At 41.6% G+C, this 27,160-nt stretch overlaps 1 protein-coding gene across 1 annotated transcript in view; it reads right to left on the bottom strand.

Annotated features, from left to right (window-relative positions):
• Positions 1-1,093: 1,093 nt before the first annotated feature.
• gnai2b (guanine nucleotide binding protein (G protein), alpha inhibiting activity polypeptide 2b) overlaps positions 1,094-27,160 on the bottom strand; it is a 46,030-nt gene continuing 19,963 nt past the window's right edge. The window contains exons 2-8 of the mRNA XM_028999017.1: positions 15,274-15,316; positions 14,437-14,578; positions 13,372-13,532; positions 4,565-4,693; positions 2,425-2,554; positions 1,618-1,771; positions 1,094-1,406 (exon numbers count right to left, since the gene is read on the bottom strand). Of these exons, the coding sequence (XP_028854850.1) occupies positions 1,216-1,406; positions 1,618-1,771; positions 2,425-2,554; positions 4,565-4,693; positions 13,372-13,532; positions 14,437-14,578; positions 15,274-15,316 (950 nt within the window). The 3' untranslated portion in view covers positions 1,094-1,215. The remainder of the gene's footprint in view (positions 1,407-1,617; positions 1,772-2,424; positions 2,555-4,564; positions 4,694-13,371; positions 13,533-14,436; positions 14,579-15,273; positions 15,317-27,160) is intronic.

The following is a 27,160-nucleotide window of genomic DNA, read 5'->3' as shown; positions in this document are numbered from 1 at the left end:
ATATTTAAACTCATGTTATGAAGATAATAATTGAATATAAAAGTCACATTGCGTTTCATTTTTAAAAAAAGGCATATTTCATAAATGAAATGCCTCTGATGGCATTCACACCTCGAACAGCTTGAACCTGGACTTGGACCATGTGTGTACAGAGTTTACATGCTCTCCACGTGTTGCCGCTGGTTTCCTCTGGGTTCTCCCGTTCATCCTGGAATGGGCTTCGGCATCTGCAAACCTGAGTGGGAACCTGAGTGAGTTAGTGAGTGAAAGACGGGGTGAAAAGCCAAGTCTGCCAAGTCTCTAGGATCAAAAACCAGCCAACGCAACCAGTGACTCAATCTTTATTATAATCGTTTGAACGTTGGTCTTTCGAAGCATCTGTTACATTTCCCCTGATGCCAGGTTTGACATTGTATACACAGTTTCATCTATATAAGCCACACGAGTTCACTTTATCAGTAATGTGAAAAACACCATCCCTAAATGTACATTATAGACAACTTGAATCTACAGACAGGTGTAAACAGAAGTCAAGGCACAAACATACAGTAAAAATGTGGAAAGCAACTATGAATAAAAGAGGGAGAGAGAGAGAAGATTCTCGCATTTTAAATATTGGTCAAAGAATGTACAGTGCATATTTCCGGTGTGGATACCCCCTCCCCTCAAATCACAAACAAGTTTAAGGAATGTGAAGACAGCTACAACTAGAGTTTGTCTATGGGCCACATGCAGTACATTTACACAGTTTTAGCTAAGAGTGTAGAATTTAAGTGAACTAAAGATTTAGTTTCATTTTTTTTAACAAGCATGTTTATCTATTTGTCACTTTTTGCTGTGTCAATATACCATTACAAAATAAGCATTATATGCAATAAAGCTTGATAAAATTCACATCTGTTAAAGAAAAGTGAAAATACAAAAGTTTTTTTTTTCTTTTCTTTTTCGTCTTGTGATAATTAAAAAGAAATATCAGAATAAAAAACTGGTCTGTGTTTTAAGTCAACAGACCAATAGAGAAACAGCTTTTCTTTTATAATTAAATATATGACGCATGGAATGGAGAGAAGCCAAGATCGATAGGGTGAATTGGTGATAGTAAATTTTTTTTTAATGATGAGAATTTTAATTAGTCATATGTGTGTTACAAGGTAAAACCAGCATTATGTCATTTTCACATGTAACTTATGTGCTGTGTGTGTGTGTGTGTGTGTCTTAGAACAGTCCACAGTCCTTCAGGTTGTTTTTGATGATGACATCTGTGACGGCGTCGAACACGAACTGAACATTCTTGGTGTCCGTGGCGCAGGTGAAGTGAGTGTAGATCTCCTTCGTGTCCTTCTTCTTGTTCAGGTCCTCAAACTTGGTCTGGATGTAGCTGGCTGCCTCGTCGTATTTGTTCGCTCCTGTAGAGAGCGGATGAAACCGAAACGGTAAATATTGCTGCACTGGAGGTACAGGCGAAAGAAAACCCTACTGCTACTGAAATGATCTCACGTTGGACCGAAGACTTTTCACATCTTGGAAAAATGCATAGACAGTCCTACATAATAATATCATTTATTAACGAAAAATATCGTTTACATTTCTACAGCTGGACAAAAGATTGTTTTGGACCTGGGTATTCTGGGAAGCAGATGGTCAGAGGACTGCGTGTGATCTTCTCTTCAAAAAGATCTTTCTTGTTGAGGAAGAGGATGATGGAGGTCTCTGTAAACCACTTGTTGTTGCAGATGGAGTCAAACAGCTTCATGCTCTCGTGCATGCGGTTCTACAGAGGGAAGAATCGCGCCAACCAACGTCAGCAGAACATGTCTAACACAGAGGACAAAAATGTATTCCACGGCCTGGCCACTTGGGGGCGGTGTTGTTTCAGGCACACTGTCTGATGCAGAGCTTCAAATGGCCACGGAACCACAGACGATGAGGTGAAAACCAGCTACGATAAATGTGCTGAAACGAAAACTCTTTTGATGCCACGTCTCTCTCTTTCTCAGGAGTCAACTACATTGCTTCCTCTACAAACTGCTCCAATGAACAGTCTCCGTCTCCAGCGGACAGATAAATGCTGGAACTCAATTCTGTGAGAAGACCATTTTTTTTGTGGACAAGCGGCAGAATGAATGATGAATATTCCATCTGAAACAAATTAGCGGAGGAGGGTCGTGCTTCTCGGACCACTATCGTCTCATCATGAGGATCCTTGAGACCACACTAAACAGCGGATGGCGCTTCTCTAGTTGAGCTTTAAGTGTTCTGATTAAATTAAATGAATTGGTCAGTTATCCAGCCCTTGATTAAATAAAATCACTAATGATTCTTATGGAAAAGGAGCCATTTGTAGATGAATGATTTTGATAGAAGCGCTTACGTGACTTTATAGACGCCATATTTAAAGATGCAGGTAGTTGTAAAAGCACTCACCATCTCCTCATCCTCGGCCAGCACCAGGTCGTACGCACTGAGGGCCACACAGAATATGATGGCAGTGACTCCCTCAAAGCAGTGGATCCACTTCTTCCTCTCTGACCTTTGACCTCCTACATCAAACATCCTGAGAGGCAGAAATTATAATATCGCTAAGGTTTTACAGTCACACATGCATGAGTCTTTTTTTAAAGTTCTGAAAAGCACACAAACCTGCCAAAAAACAGACAGCTTTCTTTCTTTTAAAGCAAAATTATTCTGGACACTATTTACATGCTGAATATCAAGCCCTAGTTCATCTTCCAAACATTGTTAATCTTAATGCATCTTATTATTTAAAATGGAATACTGGCAACAATGAAGTTTTGAAGTTTTTTCATTGACATTCAAGCAGTTCAAGTTCAGTGAATAGCTTGGAATACAAAAGTGCTGGATAGTTTTTTTCTTGATTACTTAAATCAAATAAAAATTTTAACTACATGAAAGTAGTTAAAAAAGATGTACTTTCTTCAGCACTATTTGGACAATGCTGCACTGACGTAGAAGGTGTGTTGGTATAAAAATGCTGAAAAAAATGGCAATGAACAATGGAAAAGAAACAGACAAGTTAAAAACACATCAAAAGGCACTCTGACAGGAAGAGGTCCGGAAAGCCACAACAGCATCAGAAGACAAGTTTCTCAGTCAGCAGCTTGCATGATAGGTGGCTTCAGGCACAGCTTAACAGTGGTCGTAGTAAGCAAGTCTCAGTTTCAGCAATGAAGAGAAAACCGGTCCAGGAAGCCACTGCTAAGACGTCCGGATAAGAAAAAGAGTCTTGCCACCAAGGGACAACTAGAGGATGGTGTTATGGACTGATGGATGATGCAGAATTTTGTATGCTGCTGCGTAGGTACGAATGGTTCCGCGGTGTGTGACGTCAACTGTCAAACATGGAAACATGGAGGAGGACGTGCAATGGTCTGGGGCTGATTTGCTGGGGTTGATTTTGCCCAACGTTGAACCAAAAAAATCTCCCACAGCATACTGCAGCACCACGCAGCACCCGCTGGTATGTGCCTAGTTGGTCACAGGTTCATTCTACGGCAAGATAATGAAGCTATGTCGGAACTACCTTATGAGCAAGAGCAAGATGGTAAGCTTGAAAACATGGTGTGACCAGCAGAGTCTCCAGACTGAAACTCCATCAAGCTGGTTTGGGAAGAACTGGACAGAAGAGTGAAAGCAAAGCCACATAAAAGTGGCAGATATTTCTGTAGAAAGAAGTGTGTTCAGTGGTTATGTCTGCCAGAGGAACTTCCTTGATGAGTTCATTTTGGTATATAAATGAATGACATTATTTCTTTGTTCCTTTGACCAGGAGTATATTATGATGTTGGCAGTTTTGTCTCATAACATTTTTCAAAATGCCGATTCCTAGAAAGAGTTTGTGTTTGTTATGTTACACCCCAACTTTATTTAAATGTCCACCCCGAAAACAGATTACATTACTGATACACTTTACACTGAAAATATGTGTATCACTGTGCTTAAGAGGAGGACTTACAACAAACCTGAGCAAAACACCGTCCCCACACACTGCTCCCCGGGCACCTGTCATGGCTGCCCACTGCTCTGTTACACATATTTTATATTTTATGTTAAAGACATAAAAGTGTAATATTTGGTTATGTTTGCAATATTTGCATATTGGTAATCATTGTATACTTGCAATACTGTGGTCTGTAGCAGTCTCTAAAACATTTCACTGTATATCATACCGTGTATGACTGTGTATGTGACAAATAAAATTTGAATTTTATACAAAACAATACAAACTAAACTGAAACAGGCAATTTCTCATGTAAAACAGACACAGAAATAATAAAAAATTATGAATTAATCCATTTCAATTTGTTGTATTGGGAATATCAGTTTCAGCTTCATCAGTTTAGTGTAGTTTCCTTGGAAACGGCAAGCCGGACAAAAAAAAAAAACATTGATCAGATTTTTCATTGGCTCATGTATAATTCATCAAGAAAAACGACAGAGGGATTGAAGCTGTCAGAAACAGAGCTTCACTGTCTGCCTATAATGATTCAAACTCAAGACCCAAACGGCACCAAATACAGTACACACACACAAACACTGTACTCACTTAAAATGTAGGTCCTTGAAGGTAAAGTGCGTCTCTACAATGCCAGTGGTCTTTACTCTGGTCCTGAGAACATCCTGCTGTGTGGGGATGTATTCAGGCTTGGCTATCCTCTCCAGGTCATTCAGGTAGCTGCAGCATAAATGCGTAGAAACATATTCAGATTTATATAATAATACATATTTCATAGAATAATACATATTTCATTTCAATGTTCTTCAGGTATGCAAGGTTACTCAATGTCAGGGTGAACAGGGCTTGTTACCATGTTAATGGTACCACATGTATCACATCTGGTACCTGTATCATTACTATTATTTAAAAATATATATTTTTCACTATCACTATGACTATGACTGTGTATGTGACAAATAAAAATTTAATTTGACCAGACACGTTATACCATTTTCCTACAGTAAAGTTATGAATTTTTTTATCTTTTGAACATTTTATCTCACGCTCTTGTGCTGAGAATGCATTACCATCAGAGAGACAATTACAAATAGAAAATAATCAAATAAATTTGAATCGATGAGCAGCAAGGCTTTTAGTGGGCACACGTAGGCACATTGGAAGCCATTATATTACACTAACAATTACTATAACAGGTGGTAATAAACTTAGGAATGTGTTCTCACAATTAAGTGGGTATTTAAACGTAACATTACAGGTCATGATCCATGTAAAAGCCACATTGTGAAAACTTCCTCTCTCCTGCATTACTGCTCTGAGAGGGTCTAGAGGACAGTAAAACGGAGCAGATTGCTCACTCAGCTGTGAGGTCTGGCCCGACACTTCTCTAATGGACGTGGCAAATGAATATTTCTATGGCAACGTCGGCAATTCGATTCCCCATCTCACCAGAGGCGATATTTTAATGACGTCTATAAGAATCATTCGCGACCCTACAGCGAGGGGTGCTATCAGGGAGCAGCAATTCACCATCGGTTCACTGGGAAATGACCAGATGGCAAAAAATAAACTTGTGGGTATGAGAAGGCTTTAAAAATGCTCCTGTCTTGTTTTCCACACTTTAACCAGGAGTTCTTTAAAAGGTCGCCTTTCAGGACACCAGGACCTTCCTCAGTCTGTCCCGCTTCTAAAGCCACTTCCCACTGAGCGAGAGAACACAGCACTCTAACATTATTGGTTTGACATACGTACTTGAGTTGGGAGGATCAATTAATTTTAATACAACTAATATGTTTTGGCAGAAAACTGTCTGCCAATGGTAATTAAAAATGGCAGCTTTTTGGACTATCCGACAGTTCAAGCCAGAAATTCTCCCTCCGTACTGGATGTGTTGATTTTTGTCCATTTAGTGTTGACCCATTTAGTGTCCATTAGCCTTCAAATTGGCATTCAGATGGCTCCCAATCCTTTCTCCAGGGCCCTGATTTGTAGAGGTTTGTATTTTCATAAATCGTCCTTAAAAATTGGCCTTACTATGGAAGTATTAAAAGTGAGCCATCATATGCCTAATGTGTAACACCATTTCTTGCTTTCAATGTATTTTCATGCCCCACTTGAAATAACCCCCATTCCACTGGCCTAGACCTCAGAAGACTCCATTTTAAAACACTGAAGTTGAAATACTTACCGCATCCAATCAAGCTAGATTTAAAGACAAAAAACCCTGACCTGAATACCCTGTCAGTATTCACCAGATTACATAAGCATGTTACAACCAATACAGATTGCACAACATTATCTGCAGTTTGAACCTAACACATGAGATTCTACGGAGATTCTCTCATTCAGAGAGATTTCGACTGATGCTCCAAAAGGGTTGGAATTCCACTGGACATGACCTGATGCCGACTGGACTGTGATATTTAGATGCTGTACAAACATAGTCATGTTGTGCACTCTGGTTCAACGGGATAGAACAAGGAACAAAATACTCTGAAGCCATCCAATAACATTTCTAGTGTTCAGGAATAGTCTGAAGAAGCTTCGGAGATACAGATATTTAATCATCGGCATTATAGTTAACCGCATAAAACAACTGTTTGTATCTGGTGGCTGAAATGTAAAAGAACAACATAGCAGATGGCAGAAAATTACTACAGGAAGCCACAAAATGAAAAGAACTGAACTTTCACAGGATAAAAAGAGTTAATGGCCGACTCGCTTGTGATGGCAGCACTGGGAAGCTAATCCCACACAGAACCTCCTGCTCCACATTCTCTGCATTTGCCATAACATGCTGAATCCATCTGTCGTGTCCGCATCTCCTCCGCCTCGCCTTTCCACGTGAATTAGCCTGGATGCATTTCACAAGATCAAGTCTGCACATGCACGAAGGAACATCAAAGGTTAACGCTTAAAACAATGCTTAACTTGTCTTGCCACTTTGTACCTAGCGCATTGTGGAGACATCCCCTTTCAATTTTCCTGGATTTAATACAGAAGCACAAGACACGATAAAGCACCACCAAAAAAGGACCCGACACAGAACAGACATGAACAAGGCAGCTTGAAACATGCAGGCACAGGTGAGAACAATTTGGAATAAAGGGAACACAGGACGAACATGAAACTCCGTTCCTAACCCTGAACCCAGGGTATCCCCTTCCAGACCGGACCCTGACACACTGTATTTATTTCCTTGACCTGGATCCAGTTTACTTGTCTGTAGATTTTCCTGCCCCATATCGCCAAGCAGGATCACTCATCTGTCAGTACAGTAAATGTAAATGCTGTAAATGTAAATGTCAGTATGTTATTTATTGGTTTCATGTTGGCCATTGTGTAAGCGTCTGCGTTTTTCCAGAAAAAGAAAAAGATCCCCTTGTGACGACATAAGGGGAGAAATTCCAGACCTGGATGACTGAGCTGCCACTCTCTGAATGGCGAAGCACTCTTTACACCTATCACCATTTCCAGCCACTGCAGGACCATAGACAGGCTAGAGGAACTCGTATTAATGTTGAATACTGTAACAAAGTGGAATTTCATGTCAGGGGACCTTTAAGCTAAAGCTAAAACTAGGCGGTGTGTGTCTCAGCCTGTATTTTCACCAAAATATTGCATACACCAGTATATTGCCCATCCCTGTGTCCCTGTCTTGGTCAGAACAGTATCCCAGACGGAGACGCTTAAACTTGTAACTACTGGTTGCATGATGTTCTGGATGGAGAACGTGCATTTTCATTTTCAGCATTTATCAGACACTCTTATCCAGAGCGTCTTACGATCAGTAGTTACAGGGACAGTCCCCACTCAGGGATTAAGTGTTTTGCTGTGCTCGTCTGGTTCCGACCACCAATATTGAACATTAGAATTGTAGGCAGGAGCCTTTGTCATTTGTAAATAGTCTGATGTTGCATTTATAGTCACCCAGAGAGTTCTTTGTACGAAACTGTCTGTAAACCGACTAAAAATGCTTCTTTTTCTGTGCTACTATTTCGTGGGGGTGGGTTGGTCTCTGCAAAAATGTATATTTGGGTCTTTAGCTGAGAATGAGAATTGAATCAGCATGGTGTTAACATTTCCAGCCAGCTTCACTACCATAACAGGGTTCACATGGGCATTGGTCAATGCTCTGAGGAAGAAAATGATTACAGGTCCAAATTATTATCTGCCAAGCGACAAGTCCCAGCAGTAAAAGGCTCCTGCCTGGACCAGCCTGTTGGTCACAAAGCAAATTAAGATTTAAGGGGACTGACACTGTTCCTAAATCTCAGAGCAAGGAGGACTTGGGAGGTCAAGGTGTGTTGTGCAGATGAAAGCTTTCACAGTTGCTTTGTCGCCTGTCTGAGGCTTAGGGACGCTTTTCTCCAGAGGTGCAGATTAGTACGTAAAACCATGCAAACCCAAACTGCCCATCTGTTCGGCAAATGGGGAAAAGAAATTGGAAAAATTGTTCTCCCACCCGGTCCACTTGCAAACCAACTAGATGGTGAACTGCCTATCACGATCCATTAGGACACAAACCCATCGCCATTTGGCTCAGGCCTGATGAAGCAGCAACAACAGGAATACAGCGGTTCTAGTGGGGGTTTTTACTAAGTGCGCCACAATTCAACATAGTTTCATATGGTACACTGGTGTAATGCTTAACAGCAGTTTCAGTAATGCAACAATAAGTAATGCTTAGTCATACTAGTCATTAACACCACTGTACCTGAAAATCGCGAAAAGGGTCATCTATATTTTTTTATTCAAAATTTTAACCTTTAACCTTTATGCTGGAGTTACATTAGAGTAATTCATTGCTCAGCTGTGCAACAGAGACATAACGCAGCATGTCAGCGCCCAATAACCCCACCCCAAATCACATTAGCATAAGTGGTTCACCCACATTCACAGCATTTCAGGACACAGAAGGTTTTGAGTTCAAATCCCAGCTCGGACTTTGTGTTTACCTGCTGTTACCTGTCGATTCCGGGTTCTTGGTTTTCCTCCTGTCGCACTTAAGTGAGCTGGCAACTCTGAATTTTCCATAGGTGTACGTGTGGGAGTAAATGGTGTGTGTGAGTGTGTCCACCCTGCAGTGCTCACCCCTCCCTGCACCCAGTGTCCCAGGATGGGCTCTGGCAGCCATGACCGTAAAGCCGTTAAGGAAAGTGAGTGAGTGAATCATTAAAATAAGGGTTAATAACAAATGTCTTTATGGCTGATAAACTGACTTTAAAATCTTCTTCCCTGGAAAACTACATACTGACTGTATGAATGAATTTTTTTTTGGATTCATTCCCCACGTTACCTCTACCTGTCCTCTGAGCAAAACATATTTAAATTCACGTGTAATGATTGAAGTCTATTCTATTGAGATGCAATTGTATATATTGCTTCAGCAAACATAAATGTAGATTAATTTAGACCCTCGACTGAAATGAAAGCAGTGCTTCATAGTGGCAATTCAGTTGATATTGGATATAATGTCATGATAAGAATCCAGCGCTGTTTATTCTCTTACATGGTCAGCAGTTTGCTGTTAAGAGGGGTTGCTGTCAGTACGTCAAGGAAATCTGTCCCAAATTTGCATTTAGAGTGGTGAGCACTGTTTTTATCCAGATGTGAATTTTGTCTCATTGACATGCAGGCCACATACAGACAGATGCTCCAGTTCAGCTCATCTGGCCAAGCTGCGGAGAAATCCGGCCGCATTAAAGAAACTATTCCCTAGTTCCCTAGAGTGGGCACAACTATATTTCATATAGGCTCCCTCATATTAAAAAGGACTTATTCATTGCGTTTTATAGAAATCAACTGACTTTGTCACTGGCAGGTTCTGTTTTAAACATGTTTTGACCGTCACTGACTGAAACACATAAAAGGGTGACGCCACGCAAGCTTGAAATGGACTTTTTATAAGGCCTGCCTACACAGTTACACTTCCTCACTGTAACTGTCCCACAGACGTTCATTAACGCCACCCCCAGCCCTTCCAGAACGGAGCTGTGAGAAGTAGGTCATTCCATGTCAAATTGCCCGGCCTGACACTGATCTGGGAACTGATTCATCCGCTGTTCTGACTCAACCGTTTTTGATAAGTATGTTTTCGCTGAAAAATGTCTGTAAGATACAGCTCATGGCTTACCAGTGCATTTCTACAAGTCCAGAGATATTGCAGTTATTTTTGAATTGCATTTTACAACAGTGCAGTGATTCAAATGCCACTGGCTGGCCCTACACCTTCAGTCATTCGCTCGCTCGCTTACTCAGTACATCTGTGCACTTGCTCAGTCACAGAAGTAGAAAGGATCTGTGCATGCTTCACTTTGTTCCTCACTGCCAAACCCAGAAACTGGTTCATGTCGTTTCTTCTCTAGTTCCTCATTTCCTTTTAATTGTGTGTTTGCTTGTTTTATTTCACAGGCAAGAACTTAATATCCCTAAACTATAACAATGTATTGCTAAATGATTTATGACCAACATATGAACGAGGCGGTATCATTTGATGTTATGTAACACGTCGTCACGAATCCAGTGAAAGCAGGGAATGCTGGAAAGGTGTCAGTGTGAATGAATGATTGACATCTGCCTTACAATGGCTTCCGTCTCCTCTGCACTTCCCCACTCTCTCAGGAAGGCAAGCAGAAGCATGCCTTCTGGTTTAGGCTTGACCCACATTTGATCTTTCAGTCCCGTCTGTAATGTTCAGGTATCCCTGGCACTCCAGGTGGCACCGTCTCACTGTCTCTGGCATGTGATTTCCATTCATTTGTAATTAGGGTTCCGTTATATGTGGATTGCCTTCCCTCATTCCTTTGTCACTCATGATTTACATTTACATTTACAGCATTTATCAGACGCCCTTATCCGGAGAGACTTACAATCAGTAATTACAGGGACAGTCCCTCCCTGGAGCAATTTAGGGTTAAGTGTCTTGCTCAGGGACACAAAGTGGGATTTGAACCTGGGTCTTCTGGTTCATAGGCGAGTGTGTTACCCACTAGGCTACTACCTGTATGTATCATGATATGTACATACAGGGGATGTTCAGTGCAGACCTAGCCTATGTATTCTGCTTAAAGGCTCACGTGCCTATGTTTAGCTCCTCATGTCATTCACAAGTTTCACTAATACAGAATGTAGCAGCACGACTGGTTTTCAACCTTCCCAAATTCTCCCATGCTCTCTCCACTGGCCCCCAGTAGCTGCCCCCCCTACCTCACAGCCATTAGTCTAGCTCACACTGCACCTCGCACTCTTCAACCTTCTGCAAGTTCTTCTCACCTGATCCCTCCGCAGTGGCAGTGGCGGTAATCAGTGCATCACAATGACAATCACTTCACTTTCACTAGACTCTTCTCTGTCTTGGCCCCTTGGTGGTGGAATGAAGTTCCCCTCAAGGTCAGAACAGCTCAGTCGCGGAGTATTTTCAAACAGCAGTTTAAGACCTTCCTATTTAGAGAATACTTAGACTAACTTGTAACTTTCTTATAGTCTTGATTTATGTCAAGAAAAACTTCACCAGAGTGAATAAATTATTGTATTCATAGTTGTATTCACAGAACTGATTTCTTCACTGATGGTAACATGAAAGCACGTTGTAAGTTGCTCCGGGACCCCAAAATGTACACAAACCCCATGTTTTGTTTTGAGCACAGGTTGTGACCCTGTTCTGAAATAAATCCAGCAATTCAAATTCACTCTTCGGTCCTCATCGTCATCTAAGCATGTCAGAGGGGGTTTGGACTTCAGCCCTCCACAGCATGGGAGTTAAGAGCAGAAAACGTATAGCCTGTCAATGTGCCAATACAAATGAAAATATGGCAGCTGCATTGTGCAACAAAGTCAGTATAAAGCTGCTTCATGGCAAAGTGAAAAACGTCACAAAGCCTATCGCAGTCCCAGTGAAAGGTCAGTGGTGGCCTAGCAGTTAAGGAAGCGCCCCCGTAATCAGAAGGTTGCTGGTTCGAATCCCGATCTGCCAAGGTGCCACTGAGGTGCCACTGAGCAAAGCACCGTCCCCACACACTGCTCCCCGGGCGCCTGTCATGGCTGCCCACTGCTCACTCAGGGTGATGGGTTAAATGCAGAGGACAAATTTCACTGTGTGCACCGTGTGCTGTGCTGCTGTGTATCACATGTGACAATCACTACACTTTTAGGTCATTCAGGGGCATAGTAGTTCTTTAGGATGATCGGAGCAGATTAATGTATCATTAATTTTTTCCTTAACTGAGATTTTCTCCCTTAGAGTATTGGTAGCTCTTAATTGTGGATGCCTTCAATAGGTCCATTACCACTTCTGTGCTCAGTCACATTAAAGGACGAAATGTCTCATGGTCGTGAGCATGCGGCATGACCTCACTAAGGCACACAGGACCTTCCTGCTAGGTGCGACAGATGGAAACTGGTCATGCAGCGTGGACCTGGCTCTGCCATACTGTTGGCAACATTGGTTTACGGGTCCATGAAACATTATGAATGTTAATACTGTGTCCTGTTTATATTGTTTTTTGTAAGCTGTAAAATGACTGGTACGCTGGACTCATCAATAATTCAGCTCAGGTAGAGCAGAATCCAGCATGTGGGCTGATTAAAAAGCACTCAATATGCTCATATCATCCTCTACATGTCCTCAGCCGCAGAATGTGTCCCGGAATGCTCCAATTTATCAGTTCAGGAACAAAATGCATTTGGGAAAGAAAAAAAGTGCAATTTCCACAGATTGCACCACAGAGATTACATTTCTGCATTAAAAATGGGACCGCATTATGACTTCGTGCCAATTTATAGTGCCTCATTCCTTAGGACGTGGCTTATATTTCTGTCAAACCCAAACACACCATCAAGAGAGTAATAAACATAGACAACAATTATTTTTCTGAAGTTCATAACATATATTTTACAATACACTGGCCAGGGCATTGTCTCCCCAAAGCAGATGAAAGTCATTTTTGACTATTATGAACCCCCCACAGGGCGGAGATGCACTTTAGCCTTGTTGCATTCGCTACTTTCTGCTTTTTAATGACTCTGACACTATTGACGCTGACGCCACCGTGACCAAACGTGTTTCAGCATTTGTTGAACAAGTTCATATATTCTAATCATTTTATTAAGGATCACATGAACATGAGTGGTGTTCATATGTTTTCATGTTCATATGTCACTGGTGTGAGCGCCCATGAATCTGGTTCGGGATAAATGAATTCTGAAAGTGGGTGAGAATTAAATGAATTAAGTGTTGTATCTGTTTGCTACAAACCCCTGCTTTACTATTAACTCTGCATACCCATATTGCATAATTCCTGAATTTCTCAACTCTGATCATTTGGTTCTTCACTACTTGCTACGTGAAACAATAATGTACAAATGTGAAATACTTCCTGAGACTGGTCAGTACGTACTACGCGGCTGAATCGTTGAGCTGGTACTCTCTGGAGCGGCTGAAGCAGTTTTGGACGCCGCTGTCAGACCACAGGCGGCGGATCACGTTGGCCAGGTCATCAGGCAGGGCGCCCTGCTCCTCTGCTGTTGCAGAAAGGGCAAAGAGCTGCCGGGCGTCGTCCTGCAGAGATAGTGAAAAGGTGAGAAATGGCTTTAGTGTAAGTGCGCTGGTCTTACATTAGAGGAGCTGTAATATGAAATTGTGACCCCCCTAGCTGGTGTAATAACTAACAGGGCATCTGCTAAATGTCATAAAAATGAATGTAAAATTCATGCTTCAGTCCAAATACTGAGTTTCACTCTCATGTTTTTTTTATTCTAATTTTCTGTGGACTTGATTGCTTAGTCCACACTGAATAAAGAGACATGATTCAATTTTTGATAAAGTCTGTGGATAAAATAAGGTACCTTAATGCTTTGAATTAAGATCAATTTTAAATGGAAAAGCAAGTTGTATTTGTGCTTTTTTCATAATTCAAAATTAATTGAACCTTCTTCAATATTGCTATGATTGTTGTCAGAAATCTCAGAATCTCTACTAGATGTATTGCATTGTCCCTTTAAATATTAACGCAGTAACTGGCCTTTCTATAATACATTTGTCTTACGTCCACTTGAATATGATATAGAGAAGGGGGAGCTGCATAATATTGCTGCAGCCCTTTCTTCTAAAATGGACCCTTCAGTCAAATTCAACTCAATCAACAAAGCAGATGTATTATTTCCTGTGAGTTCATACTACCAGCCAAGCCCCTGTCTTACAGACTGAAGGGTGGAATGCAACATCAGTGACACTGAACAAAATGAAGACCGAGGGGCAAACGCATTTTGAAAATGAGTAAGGGAGGTCCGCACTCTCTTTTGAGAGTGTGGTATTCGACTGCATACAGAGTAGAAATTAGGATGCATATAACCTGAAAAACCCCTCATAAACTTCTAAACCAATAATACTGATACAGCAGCAACATTTCTTTTAATAGTTTTCAAGAGAGAAGGGTGAAGCACATGCTGTCCTCCGGCCTTACCGCTCGGGATGCCTCCCCGTAGTCTATCTTCAGGTTGCCCATGGCCTTGATGATGGCCATAATGGATTGGATGGTGTTGCTGTAAACCACAGCTCTATACTGCTTACATTCATCTTCTGAATAGCCATCCTCGTGGATAATCCTGAAAATAAGTGTGTGGGAAGGGAGAGGGAGAGCAAATAGAAGATTAGCAAAAAACTGGGCCAGTTCTTCAGAGCCTTCTTCATGACACTGTCAGGGTTAACTAAAGAGAACTCAATAAAAAAGGAGAAAACAGGTATTGTACATGTGGGGATCTGTATTCATACAAGAACATCTAGGAGTTTCAAAAAAGAAATAGGTTTAAAGAAATAGGATTTGTGCGACCTTTATAAAGGTAATATTATAGTCATATTCAATTATGGGTCTAAAATACAGATCATTGGAATTTGTGCCAACAATTCAAATGGAATTGCGATGAACAAATATGGGCAATGGATCAGATATGCTTTTGATTAAAAAGAGTGACGCTCTTCTGACTGCACTGGTCAGCAGCATCAGGCAGCTCTGCATTCAGTCCCACTGCACATGTGCAGCAGGATGGTGCTGCAAACCAAGGAAGAGCCCCGGAGGGCCCGTCCCCTACATCTGTCAAGAGCTCCTCAGGCCAGCAGATGAGTCTCACACCTCCTCCCAAAATGCTCAGCTGAACAAGCTCCTATGGTTGGAGGCTCTGTGTATTTATGGACTCAGTCCCACTGTGGTGCAGTTAAAGGTCGAGAGTAACGGAGAGGCTCTGATGGAGAACTGATAGGAAGCCCTGTGATATTAACGGTCTGAGAAGCTCCAGACACTTACTTCATCTGCTTCACAATGGTGCTCTTCCCCGACTCACCCGCACCTGGGAGGAAAGAGAAGAAAAAAGACCATCAGTGCCGAGCTGTGAGTCAGCAAACAACCTGCGGTCTCTAAAACAGGGAACAGCCATCGACCCATGTGACCTTTACTGGACAACTTCAAAACATTCTGGATTTTAGCTATATAACCTGATACTACCACAACCAAGACAAAACCTTCTGGATATAATATTCATAATAAACATGAATCATTTCGATTTTGGATGACTTGCGTGATCATTTTGTTTAGTGACGCACATCACATTTTTGTTAATTTCTGATTCAACAAAACCCCAACACATGACGACAAACTACAATTATGCATGAACACAAATAGATTTTTTCATTATTACAGCATGTTATTAAATGTACAACTGGGTCTAGACCCCGATTCCATGTCTTTGTTCTGTGCATTTACTCCACAATAATACTTATTGAATAATAAACAGAACAATAGAATGCCTAAATAAAATACACATATTTATATGTCCCTCAGAAAAGAGGAACTCAACTTAAACCTCAGATATGTTCCCTTAAGCTGCAGCAGAATGTGTTTGGTGAGGGGAGGGGTCCTCACTTCTGCACATATAGTTACAACTCGCATCGCTGCTGACATGAGTAATCTAGACGTCAGAGTTACATTCAACTGTCATCGGATCACGGGCACGATCAGGTTCTTTTGCAGAGCCGCATTCACCCCACTCATCTCTAATCTTCACATCTTGCCACGTATTGCTTCATTTGTGCGAAAACAATAAGGGGAGAGGAGATTGCATGCTGTGTTTCTGCTTTTATGTGTTGAGCACTGTGCGTCAGTGTGAGAAGGTCACACACCGCCTCTGAATATTGTGTGGCCTTAATAAAAGGAAGAAAGGAAATAAAAATGGGAACCCTAGCCACGTTACACGAACTCTCAATTCTTTGCCACCGAACTGAAAAAGCTCCTTTATTGGAGCTCCAAGCATGCAGTGCTGTAAACCTATTATATCTGCTTATATTTGTTTTTACACTTACATAATATGAGAACCAGAGGCAATAACGCCAAATTTGATAAATAGTGAATGATACTCCAGGGCCCAAAAGTGGTGCTATAGTTCCCACAGTCCACATGCACATACACAGCTCTGGGGAAACAACAGACGACTAAAAAGTTGTTAAAATTTTAACACCAATACACATTCTTCAATATAATGATCTACTGATTGGAAGATTAACTCAACCAAATCTCACCAAACAAGGAACAATTTGAGGAACAATTTGGACCCTCCTAATTCAGTGGGGCAGTGGTGGCCTAGCGGTTAAGGAAGCGGCCCCATAATCAGAAGGTTGCCGGTTCGAATCCCGATCCGCCAAGGTGCCACTGAGGTGCCACTGAGCAAAGCACCGTCCCCACACACTGCTCCCCAGGTACCTGTCATAGCTGCCCACTGCTCACTCAGGGTGATGGGTTAAATGCAGAGGACAAATTTCACTGTGTGCACTGTGTGCTGTGCTGCTGTGTATCACATGTGACAATCACTTCACTTAAAAATAAAAAAAAATTCATCCTGTTTTTACAGTGCATCTGTAAAAACAAATAATTTTATTATTTAACACTGAAAATAACACATTACACTGTGTTAAAATAAAATAATAAAGAATAAAGTGAAGTGATTGTCATTGTGAAACACTGCAGCACAGCACATGGTGCACACAGTGCATTGAACCATCACCCTTGGTGAGCAGTGGGCAGCCATGACAGGCGCCCGGGGAGCAGTGTGTGGGGACGGTGCTTTGATCAGTGGCACCTTGGCGGATCGGGATTCGAACCGGCAACCATCTGATTACGGGGCTGCTTTCTTAACCGCTAGGCCACCACTGCCTTAAAGATGTGCAGCGATATAACCGTTGAAGGGACATGTCCACCAGAATGATGTGAAAATTAATATCAGCTCTGACTATTGTTGTGCATTGAAGCCATGTTGGATTGTGAGTTTGCGAGCAGTACACACAACCTGAAGTGAAAGTGAAGTGATTGTGATGCATCACTGATGCACAGCACAGCATGCGGTGCACACAACGAAAAGTGCCCTCTGCTTTTAACCATCACCCTTGGTGAGCAGTCATAAACCAGACTTGTAGGAAGTCAGAAATTTGTGGACTTTTGAGTTTTACACAGACACGTGTCCATGGAGAAATGAGAAATAAATTATGTAAAGGCGTACATACGCAATGTGCGTCCAGACTGTATGCACACGCATGTAGAGACATGTCCCTATTCAGTCCACAGCGCTTGGGCCCCGGTAATCACTGCTTGCAGCTCTATTTCTAAAATGTATTTCTCAGCAATGAACAGAGCCAGCAGCATGCAGGCTTCACATAATTAATCATGAATAAATTCCACTTCCAGCCAGAGCTGCAGTTCGCAGCCACCGCCAGTCCATTCCTCTGCATTTTTAATGTGACTCTAATGGCTACAACACAGCAATGCAGCACGTGCTTCACTTGAGGATTGACCATGCGTGATTAAAGTACGTCAGCGGGATCTAAATCAGTGCATACTGATTAAACTGGGCGTATATCCCTGGCTGTCAGTCAAGAACCCAACACATTGCTTCCATTTACCTGTGGCTGGCATCCATAAACAGATGCATTTATTTGTGAATGAACAGTAAAGGTGGCGCTATATGAAGTGGGACTGGAAGACCATGTCACAGCCCCACTCTGTATGAAAACGGGAGCGCTGATCTGCTCAAGACCCCCCCCCCACTATGTCACTGTGAATTAGGCTGCTGTAGCTGTGACATCCCAGGGAGGCTGCGGACCAGGGTCAAAGCCTGCCAGTCGTTCCACACCTCGGCTGAGGGAGCTGAGAGGCCTGAATCAGAAAGGAGCAGAAACGTGGTTAAAGGGCAGAAAATGGGAACGCTGGCCGAGTGAGAGGAAAGATGTGAGGATGGATGGTCTTTACTCTTTCCTTCTCCCCCCCCAGCCCCTCTGCAGGATAGTATGGAAAGTGCTGAAGCCAAAGCACCATCTGCTAGACCATCGAACAAAAGAACAGCAGACATTCATCTCCCATGGCCGCTCAGCCGTTAAGGTGCTAGCCGAGCGAGACAGATGTTGTGAAGCGCCGCCATTGATCAGGGAGAACATTAAGTCGCCTGTCTTCTCTGATGTAAACAGAAAACTAACACAGAGGGATTTAGTTGGCACCTCCATGTGGTTATCAAAGCATGATTTGTTGCTTTGATATCCGCACGCGCCCACTTGTCTTTGGAATGAATAATAAGTGTTTGAAGAGGAACTTTTTCAAAAGTTGGAGCTGAAAGCAGAACACTAGCTCTCCATCGGTCAGTTTTACCTACTGTTGGCTTCAGTGGTGGCCTAGTGGGTAAGGAAACTGACCCATGATCGGAAGGTTGCCGGTTCGAATCCTGAGCCTCTATGGTGCCACTGAGCAAAGCACCGTCCCCACACACTGCTCCCCGGGCGCCTGCCGTGGCCGCCCACTGCTCACCAAGGGCGACACTGTGTCACCGTGTGCTGTGCTTGCTGTGATTCACAATGACAATCACTTCACTTTCACCTTTTTCGTTTACATACTGCTGGTTCTGTTGTACCATAGTGAGTTCTGACCTGGTGTTTTGTTGGCTGCAAAAGTTTATTGTTGCAAGAGCCAGGATTATATAAATTACTCCTTTTCTGAAAGGTGTCATTGCATTGCAGTGGGATTTCTATATGGGAAAAATGCTTTAGTTCTCTTCTGTTCAAGTTTTGTGGGGGAGTTGGTGGGGGGAGAATAACAGGAGCTGGGCTTTTGCTCATGAATATTCATGACACGCAAATGTATAACCTCTGATTGGCTCATTGGTGAGTTTATCTTTAGTTAGTAGTTTATGGCCCACATGCCTACTTGATTCATGTATGTTCTGTTTGCTTTGTTTAAATATCACCATGTCATTCATCTACTGTGTCGTGACAGTACAATGCACTGGATATTACTAGCAATACTTACTAATTGCAATTCGCATTTAGATTCTATCAACCTGTAGGCTGGCTGCCATCACCAATAGTGATATTGTCAGTAACACTCATGCATGTGAGCCTGTTCCTAATGAACTCTTAATACAGGTTTTACATTTTAAGTGGGGTTTGAACCTTTGTGGTCTTCTGGTTCACAGATAAGTGTGTTACCAACTAGGCTACTACCACCCGAGAATTCTTGAGTACCATGATAAGAAAAATTTGGTTAAGTTAGGCCTTGTCATAAATATTGAAAAATCCAGAAAAATATTGTTATGTGTTTAACCTGTTAACCATAATGTAGTGCCTAAACCGAGCGAATTAGAAGACATGTGAGAACCACAAACTCCGTGTAAGAGGGAGGGACTGAGACAGAGTGAGCTGGGGGACTGTTCAGGTTTTGTTTATCAGTTTTATGTCTGGGACGTAATGAATGGAAATGCGCAAATGCAATTTAATTTTTATGAAGCTCGCATGTCTCAGGAGTACAAAGCGCATCAATATTCCTCGCTCTCTGGCTACTCCCTTCTCCCATTTCTCCCTCAAGACGCCACTAGTGCCAGGCCTACAGTGAACAGCGCTGTCTGCAGCGTCAATTAATACAAGTAATTAAAGGTCCCCTAATACTGTATTTTAATTCTCTTTCTGACGTTTGTGGTGCAGAATTACAGCCTTTTAATCCCGTGCCACAATGAGATTTCCCCAGGACGCGTCGTTTCGGTGTCTGTAGCTTTAAATGCTAATGAGGAGGAGAGAGGCGGGACGAGCGGCCTATAGAAGTTGAGGGAAGTTCATTGTCACATGTGATACACAGCAGCACAGCACACGGTGCACACAGTGAAATTGGTCATCTGCATTTATCCCATCACCCTGAGTGAGCAGTAGACAGCCATGACAGGCGCCCGGGGAGCAGTGTGCGGGGACGGTGCTTTGCTCAGTGGCACCTCAGTGGCACCTTGGCAGATCGAGATTCGAACGGGGCCACTTCCTTAACCGCTAGGCCACCACTGCCCCAAAAACCGTGGCCAGTATGGGAATTCACCAACCAGGAAGGTGCAACCAGGAAGTCCTGTCTGCGTTTTTTTTTTTTTTTTTTTTAAATAAAAGTATCCCACTGATTCTACACAAAAATACATTTGTGCTCATTTTCACATCCAATCACGAGCAACTGCAATGCTTCACACGTTTGGAAGCCATGACGGTCGGTTACTTTTTTCAGGGGAGGGGTGAGAAATTCTCTGGGCGGACAAAGCATGACCGTCTGTGCTCTCTGCCGCTCTCTGAACGGTGAAGCAGAATGGCCAAAACACGCTTTACACCTATCGCCATGTCTAGCCACCATATGCGGGACCATAGACAGGCTCGGGGAACTCGTATTAACGTTAAATAATCTCACAAAGTGAAACACAGAGAAGGGCAGAAAGGAGCTGGATAGTGAAAGAGATAAATAAACCCTGTGGGCTGATTGCTCGTGATCAGTTTTATCCCTGGCACTGTCCCTTTTGATCAGTGAACCTGACAAAAAGTGATAATTAGGCAAGGTGTTAATTAAACCATGATTTATTGTGATAAAACACAAACTTCTGAAATCCTGTCACTTTACTGTTAGATAAAAATGACCCTTTCACTTAATGGAAAATAGCTGAAATCTAAAATGCTGTTTTTTTTCCAACAAGCCTGAAGCTAAAGCCTATCTGAAATCAGATACGCATCTGGACAGCGGCTGGGACACAGCAGCCTATATGGCTCTGATGGATGGGGTCACTGGCGCTTTATTAATGCAGCAAACTTAGCTGTCATAAATCATACGAAATTGATGTCACAAGAGCCATTTGTTAGTATAGCTGAATAATTCAAATTCAACCAACTCCTGTGAATTATGAGAGATCTTGCGGTACTAGGTGGCTTTAATTTTTATTATATATAAAATGTGTTGTTTTCACATTTATTTCCAACTTTTATGGCTACTTCCCTGTTATGTTCCATCTGGCTCCCTTACCTTTTACAAAATTCCTTTCATATCCACATGCCCATTTCAGAATCAGAATTACTATAGAGCAAAATCAGCTTTGCATGTGGCCATGGAAAAAACACTTAGTTAAAGCTGCAAACACAAAAATTAATGCCTTAAATCTTCATTCCCTGATGCACCCATTCCCAAACGGACCGAGAAGGCTAAATGTAGTCTCTGTGGTGTTCATCTTTACCCTTCTGATTACATCTAATGGGCAATCAGGAGACCTTATAATTAATGCCCCCAGGATTTTAAATAATACAGGTTAACTTGTTTATTCGGGGAGTAACAGGGGACCTTGCCAGGAATAAATGTGATCTGGATGTAAATTAGGAGGAGGCTGCAGGAAACTTTTCCTTGTTATTCCGTGTGCAGAACTTTTCAATTAACAATGTGTTATTGCACAAATCTTCCTCTAGGTAAGAATAATAATGAGTAATTAAACCCAGGTGGGACTGCTGCTATTGCACAGTTTTAATAAACAGTTTTACTGCAATTGTACCACGGTAGAAATGTCACTATTCATGAATGGTTATTGTTACAATAAATGATTTTAAAATGCATTGCAACAAACAATGGATTTAGCTCTCATGGTTCAATAGCTGCATCTAATATTCAGCAGTTATAAATGCTATTTTAGGTCGTTTGCTATTAAAGATGTCTTGTCACTTTACGGGGTAGAATAAGCTCTGTTGGAAAGGAAATTGAGAAAAACACTGATGGAAATACATTTACAAGTATTTTTTTCCCATTAAAAAATGATTTGAACCGATTTCTGATTAAATTTGAAATGTGTTCTCTTCTTCACTTACAAAGACAACTTGATTGTATCGTACACAACTGCACTGCGGAATCAAGAGTATTGTGATGTCATCAAAAGCGGAATCAGTGTTAACTGTTTCCACTGGATTTGCTGTGATTCACACCCTTAATACACAAGTGAGATTCCCATTAGTCATGTAGAACAATTTTCCAATTAGAAAGAATGTTTATATGCACATATTTTAGCAAAAGTCGCACATCTGAAGCCACAATCACACCTAAAAGGTACCTGCAATGGGTTGGAGGTCCCCACAGAACCCATATTGTTATGTCATTGACTGCAACAGTTCAAAGGATGACCTGGACTCTATGACACGTCACAGAACCTTGAATGACTAAAAGTGTGTAATTTATCAGAAGTGGTGAAAGAGCAGCATAAGCGTGACCAAAAAAAAATAAAAAAATCCTTAGAGCTCAGACTAGGCACAAAATGACGGTCTGAAATAATCCCTGCGTCTCTTATATTTGTCATATGGTTTAGGTCCCATGACTGGGCCATGCTTTGTACATCCAAGGCCTTGAACAATAAGTAATTAACCCAGCCCACTGGACCATTTTAATCATGTTTTGCTGCAGCAGGTCTGTAACAGGCTTATTATAGAGTACACCATGTCCTGAAGGTATGGTGGTTGTGTATGACCTGTTCTTCCTACAATGTTGTGATCAAAGCTTTGAAGAGTACAGGCATAGTGTGTTTCAAGTTCATTCTTGCATGCTTTTTAAAATGAGAGATTAGGACCAATTTTTCGCTTTATTACGTGTAGATTTATGGTTGGAACAGAGATGGGAATCACACACCCAACAGGACTGAAGAAAGGGAAAGTGGATCAGTCTTCCCTTCATGTATTTTCTTTCTATTTGTTTGGTGACAGAACTCCCATTGACTCGTCCATTTGTGTGTCATCTCTGAAAGGATCGCAGGGACGAGGTGCAGCGATGAGGCTAAACAAAGCACACTGTGTTTGCCACTTTGGCACCAGGGTCGGGGGGTACAAGCGGGTCCTGTTTGGTGTCTTTAGGCCAATAACAATGCTGTCTTAATGAGATCCTGGAGAGCCTCCCTACTCGCCACAGCAATTAGAAGGGCGAGGAGAACAGTGTGCCCTGTTTACCCAAATGGCTGGATTAACATGGCTAAGGCCAGATAGATACGATAGGATGTGCAGAGGCTGTGGGTTCGCAGAGAGGAAGTAAGAGCGCATTAAATGAGTATTAACCCTGACTGAAATATTTTTAAATTAAAGTAACCATCTGTGGTCTAGTGTCCATATATAAAATCATAAACATAAAGGAACATGAACAATGGCAACCATGACCTAAGGGATACTGACGTATGTCCACTGTAAGTTTCAATTGCATATTTGAGCATCCGCATTCATGTTTGATGTCCTGTCAAGTTACCAAACATGGGTCCTTGGTCTAGGGGGTCTAAACATTATCCTGGATGACATCCTTCAGCCTGATTATCTATCGATTGTTAGAATTGTACTTCCACGTCATCAATTTTTTAAACCCTGCAGGTCCATTAGCACAGCCGTGGGATTAAAGCCAATGATTTTCAGTAGCAACGGAGAGCTGACTTCGAACTTGTATACAGATGTTGTCTCATCTGAAACCTGCTGGATGTGTGTGGACTCTACAGCCTGTAAAATGCACATCCAGGTTAGGACCTCGAGGACGCTTGATTGGGCATTATAGGCCCAGTGGCGGCGCGATGCCTTGGCTGTGAGGGATGGGCTCCTCCTGCAGCTGCTCTGATTCATGGTGTGTAATTACAGCTGAACCCCGGCTCCGGCGTTTGCTGCGTTGGAGAAACGAGCGGCGCTGTCGCACAGGACTATGACTCACGTTTGATGAAGGATCACGAGAGCAGGGAGGGAGAATGAGGAGAGGAGTGGGAAGGAAATATAGATGTCTGGGGTGCGTTGGGGAAAGTAAAATGGAAGGCAGTAGACAGCACAAGGACGGGACAAATGGAAATAGACAGGAGGAGAAAATATAACAGGAGCATGTGTAGCCACATCAACCCGTCTGGATCAGACCAAAATGCAAACAAAGAAAGGCTGACACGACCACAACAGACCAACATGCATGCAAGACAATAGAAATGTACATTTCGGAGACCTATGCATCCAAAGCCAGAAGCATGCATATCATTAAAGGAAAAGAATTACTCCTTCATCAGATAAGAACAATTTTCAGGGGAATAAACAATGAGTTGAGATCTTGCTATCGTTAAAATGCTCTAGTAGAAAACAGGTCAGGGAGTATTAAATAATTCAAGGTCTGATTCTTGCTTGTGGGAAAAATATAGGTTTACTGGAAGGGTCTACATACAAGGGTCTACTAAAAATTATTAACACATGAAGCTTGATGCTTGATGCATAACAACTATCAAACAACCCAAATCTAAACTATCCTAAATTGCCATACGTGAATGAAAAAAACAGGCAAAATGACCTAGCAAGTGGCCAAAAGTGGTCCAAGGCCAATGCTGGAGGACGTACACAAACCATATACTTGAGTTAAAGTATAGATAGTAGTAGTAATTTTACTCCATTATAAGTAAAAGTCATCTCTTTAAAATACTGTTTTGGTATTTAAGTAACAAAAGTAAAAGTACAGTGCTATTATTATTTTTGTATTAGAGCTCTTAGGTAATTTTATGTGAAAAGAATCACTTTTGGCAGAAATAATCTTTTAACAGAATGTCTTTCATTTGCCTGACGTTAATTAAATTGATTATCAGCACAAAACACTAAAGGGAAACCATTAACATTCATCGAAACACAATGTCTATTGAATTAAAGGTTTAGAAAGAGTCAAAGTGAAGTTACAAGTCAGATTTACTATAATAAGATTTTTTTTTTTATTCAACACAGCATAGGTGATGTCAGGGGGCAGGGCTTGTGGTGTTTACCTGCTAAACATGAAGCCTTATCTTGAAGCTCCTTTTGTTGCTCTGACAAAGCATGACTATGTCAGCGCTATTCTGGCTGCATTTTTACACACTGCTGCACTGAACATGTGAGGAGTACCGCATGCACCGCCATGTTTAAAATTCAGTCTGTTTTAAAAAAATAAATCCTGTTAAATTCAGCGAGAGATTCAAGATGGAGCTGCACAGATTGGGAATAAAAAATAACATTATTAAGGGGGTTATGAGATCTCGCACAATGTAGTGGATTAAAAATATTTTTGAATATAATGGAGTTAAAGTAAAACCTTGATTGTGAACTAGAAGCGGATGCTGATACTGTACACTTGTTCGTCTTTCAGTTGCAGTATCTGGCCTTAAAATAAGGAATTTCCTATTTTGCTAAATTAATGTCAAAAAAGCTATAGAAAAGATGGGAAGCAAATACATGATTTACAGGTACAGAATGCTTATTGTAAGAATCTGTCATGTATTACGGATGGGCAATATGGCAAAAAGATGATCACTGAGATCGAGCTGAATTCAATTGCAATCATCGCTCAAGATCATATAATTGCATGGCATCTACATGGCATCTTACTGTATGAATGCTCAAATCATGATAATTTTATTCAGTGTTAGGATCAAACCAGGCCAAACCAGGATCATTTGAAAATGTGAAATGTAGCTCTTTCATAGCAATTCGTTATTAGTGTGTCATCGTCCTCTGAACGCATACACTATTACTAGGCACTACAAAAGCCGTCCCTGCTGACATCTGTGAAGGATACGCAGGATTCAGGATATATACACAAAGCACACTATCCCCGGGTACCGTAAAAAGCAGCAGTAGGGCCTGATTCTATCATTTAGAGCCTATGGAGCTACATAATACCCCAGTATCTCAACTAACCAGTCACATCGGACACATTTAGGCAAGGAGGAAGATAATTAGCATGTCCAAGGCTCGTGTAGATCCAAATTAGCCATAACACTGCAGATTAACCACCTGATACACGATGCCCAATCACGTCCTCGGAAAAAATTGACTCGAGCTCAATCAAGTAACAGCTAGAATGCGCCATGCGACATCAAAGAAATTGGCAGCTTGAAAGCTCTTCCCAACAGGCATCAGAGGATGCTTTGATGGGGCCTTTATTAAATATGCTTGTCTAATCAGAGTGGCATCTAAAGAAAGCAAGAGAATTATGACAGAGTGGCCTTTTTCATCTAAAGGCGTGGCTGGAGGCCGTAGACAAACTGCATTTCTGAAACGTATATTACAGACATTCTGTGTTCAGAATAAGTATGTCACATTAAGGAGATTTTCTGACGCTCCAGTCCCACGTGTTCCTGCCCGGAGTTTTCTGTTTGCTCTGTCTAGTGTTTCACTTATCACCTTGATTGCATTCCTCTGTTGGGATTAGTATAAATGTGTCCCTGCTGTGTCTTTGTTCTGTCTTATGTTGACTTCCTGTGGTTTGTGTGTGTATTTATTACATATTTATTTTGGATGTGTCCTTTCCCCGCCACACAACCCGGAGAAAAAGAGAAAAGTTGTATGAAGCAACAACAACTTTGCACGGGTCAAGTTAGCACAATTTAAGATTATGGGGCAACATATATTATTTTCAATAAAGCATTCTGTTTACAGTGACGCTGAGTCGTGGAAATATGTCTGGAGAGAGACACACTAAGAAACTGACACACTCCTTCTAAGAAACTGCAGTAATCTATAAATCTATTCAAAAAATGTGCACAGCTTCAGTGCATGTATGATCCACATCATTTATATGTGATTGCTCAAAATCGTGAAAGTAAAATATGCTGATTCTAAATTTGATTCAAAATATTTTGTAGTCTTTAAAATACTTTTTTAACATTCATTATGTCAACACCACCACTAATCTGTTCATCGAAAATGTTCAATCTTTCTCCTCCCTCTTTTCTTCCTTTTCCTATCCGTAGATCAGGTACTTCTGTTCTATTATTGTGAATTCCATTATATTCCCATTTCTTTTTTTTTAATCCACTACATTGTGCAAAACCAGTATTTCAGGTTTAATCATGAGTTATTACTTAGTGACATAA

Source organism: Denticeps clupeoides, chromosome 12 (genome assembly GCF_900700375.1).
Source record: "Denticeps clupeoides chromosome 12, fDenClu1.1, whole genome shotgun sequence".
Classification (NCBI taxonomy): Eukaryota; Metazoa; Chordata; class Actinopteri; order Clupeiformes; family Denticipitidae; genus Denticeps; species Denticeps clupeoides.
Note: the sequence above shows the minus strand (reverse complement) of the source record. Positions and strands in the feature narration are given on the sequence as shown.